General features: G+C 36.1%; 1 protein-coding gene across 1 annotated transcript; it reads right to left on the bottom strand.

The window, feature by feature from the left end:
* Positions 1-637: 637 nt before the first annotated feature.
* Positions 638-1,841, bottom strand: LOC113323420 (RING-H2 finger protein ATL70-like). Its single transcript, XM_026571724.1, has one exon. It carries the CDS (start codon positions 1,400-1,402, stop codon positions 839-841), a length of 564 nt encoding a protein of 187 aa, XP_026427509.1. The 5' UTR covers positions 1,403-1,841; the 3' UTR covers positions 638-838.
* Between the last annotated feature and the right edge of the window lie 876 nt (positions 1,842-2,717).

Genomic DNA, 2,717 nt, shown 5'->3' with positions numbered 1-2,717 from the left:
GATCCAATTCGGCAGGTTATCACGATTTTTGATTTTGTGAGAGAAGGGATGGGACCCACCCTTAACCCACCCCTGCAAACCACCGAGACATAAGGAAATTCATATTTTTTCCCTTGTGGAGATACACTGCCGGACCAGCCCGGGTGAGTGTAGCATTTCCGGGTTGCAAATTAGATAATCGTCATAGGAATTATTTTCCCCCCTCCAAATTTTAATTTCAATTTGAATGAAGGGGAAGAAATTGAAACTAGTAGAAATGGAGGGAGAAGTTGCCCAACCAAAATGAACTGTTTTATATAGGTGCCGTGTATACATTGGTGTGAACTGGTTTGACAAATTGCTAGGTTGGATTTATAGATTTTTTTAAAGATCATTAATTTTTTCTGACAATCAGCAACAACCGAGCTAGATTGTAGCTAATTTTAACTTAATTTGTATTCTTCACTAATTTCTACTTGTCATAAAATTAACCAATACTTTGTGGTAGTGAATGTTATTTTTTGCATGCCGTAGAGTGTATAGCAGTATGCGAGTTCGATTTTCACCTCTGCATGTATAGAGAAAATTAATGAAGAGATATACACGTAAATGACTTGTAAAACCTATTGGATTAAAAATAAAATGATTGCATCTGAAATAAAAATTAATAGATACATAAATTTTACTGCATGATGTATAAATTACAAAAGATGGTTGACCCATATAAAATGGTAGAAATTAACTACATGATGTACACGGCATTAATTAATTTTAATTTAATGTAAAATAAATAAATTATCAACTATGAAGTATGAACTTACAAGGACAGATTCAGGCAAAAAATTTCATTTTTTGATGATCATACACGATGCATTGATAAAGGAGCAACCTCAGCGAGAGGAGTAGCCATTGGAGAAGACATAGGGGACGGAACAGGAGTAGTACGACAAACAGGACAAGTAGGATGAAGCTTTAACCAAGGATCAACACATTTTAGATGAAAAAGATGATTACAATCTGGTAACAATCTAAGCATATCATTTGGTTTATAATCCGCTAAACAAATTGAACAACATGAATTTGTAGATGTATCTTTATGATGATTATGAAGATGTTTTTTAGCTTGAGAGTATAAAAGTTTTGGGTAAGTTGATAGAGTTGTTTCATCTAAACCTACTTCATGGTTCTGAGCATTAGTATTATCAATGATGTGTATCGTGTGATGAGGATAAAAATGGGTGTTGGGATTTTGATGATGACCATCTTGAGAAGAAATGTTGTTGCCACGAGTGCAGAAGTAAGAAGCTAGAGTAATGGTTGTAATGAGGAAGAGAATGCCGACGGAGACTGCAACACCATAACCAAAACCGCCAATCTTTTCAGTGAGTAATCCTCCTCCGGAGTTTAGATCTGTGCTGTTCATTGATCTGCTCCTAGCTACTTCAGTAGACCGCGGGAAGAAGCACACAGGGAGATTGAATTTGGTACAACTGATTTAGAAATTTATACTGCTAGATCACTGGAATTGGGTGTCAGGGAATAGAGAGACTAATTGAGAGAAAGAGGAGGAGGGGTTGCCGGGGGAGGAGAAAGAGAGAAGAGTAATTAAGTCAATGGTTTTAGATGTCAACTGTAACATGCATAAATTGCATGCTAGAGCGGATTAGTTGGTGGGTTTTATTTGATATTGCAAGAGGATGATGGATATATTTGTGGGTAAGCAAGGAAAAAACCGCAATCAGTTTTTTTTCTTCTTTTCTTTTCTTCTTCCTAATACTGGATAGGGACTGCCCCAAGAGCAGATTGATTGATTCACTCTACCAAACTGGCTCTGAACAGCTCCTCCAACCCATACCCCTAAAGCAATGAGTGAAAAATCCAGAGAGAAATATAATTATTCATCAAGTTGATCATCGCATGGTGAGATGTGACGAGTTAAGTTGACTACATCCATCATTAGGCTGTATTATTGTATGTTAACACGAATTAAGGTTTTTGTCTCAAACTCTTTTCGGAGGTTTTCGAGGTCAACTACTCGTGCTCTCGTGGAGTTTTCCGGCTTTTGATTTCTGCACACAGTATTGAAGCCGCCACCGTCCGAGTGATCAATTCAGTACGTCAGATGAGTAATTATCAAAGCAAAAAGAGTCGAAGTCTTTAAGCTGGCTAAGAGTTGACCAAGTGATCGAGAATTGTTGTGATCCAAAATATGTTGAAAGTTCTCCTACCTAAATTTATATCTTGGTTTCAAAGTTTGCATCGTGAATCAAAATAATATCCAGAAATTACTGATTAATCCTACTTATAGAATCCGTTTAATCAGTGGTCATACTCATCCAACAAGTTTACTTGCTAGTCTAAAAATATGATTTTGGATCAGAAATGTTATTTCCTGGTCCATCCCACGTGCGAGTAACCTCATGTCTATTTTTTATATTCTAGAACGGCCCTTTTATCCAATTAACATATAAGAATAAATCAAAATCAGTTTCGTTGTTTTTTCCCTTTTTTCTTCAAATCGGATCCGGTTTTCTCACTCTGCTTCTGCTGGTGTTGTACTGTACACAGTAGATATCACACACAAAAAAGTATAACACATACAGTTGGATCATAAAAAAATCCAGAAAAGAACATAAACCATGATTCATGTAAATTCAGAAACAACATAAGTCAAACATGTTATCAAAAACGACATGTTAACAAAAGAATACGATGATCTAATGAACAAAATAGCAGGA

Source organism: Papaver somniferum, chromosome 11 (genome assembly GCF_003573695.1).
Source record: "Papaver somniferum cultivar HN1 chromosome 11, ASM357369v1, whole genome shotgun sequence".
Lineage (NCBI taxonomy): Eukaryota > Viridiplantae > Streptophyta > Magnoliopsida > Ranunculales > Papaveraceae > Papaver > Papaver somniferum.
This window is presented reverse-complemented; position numbering and strand designations above follow the sequence as displayed.

Coding starts and splice junctions, on each gene's coding strand:
- LOC113323420 (XM_026571724.1), bottom strand. CDS start 1,402: ATGAACAGCACAGATCTAAACTCCGGAGGAGGATTACTCACTGAAAAG.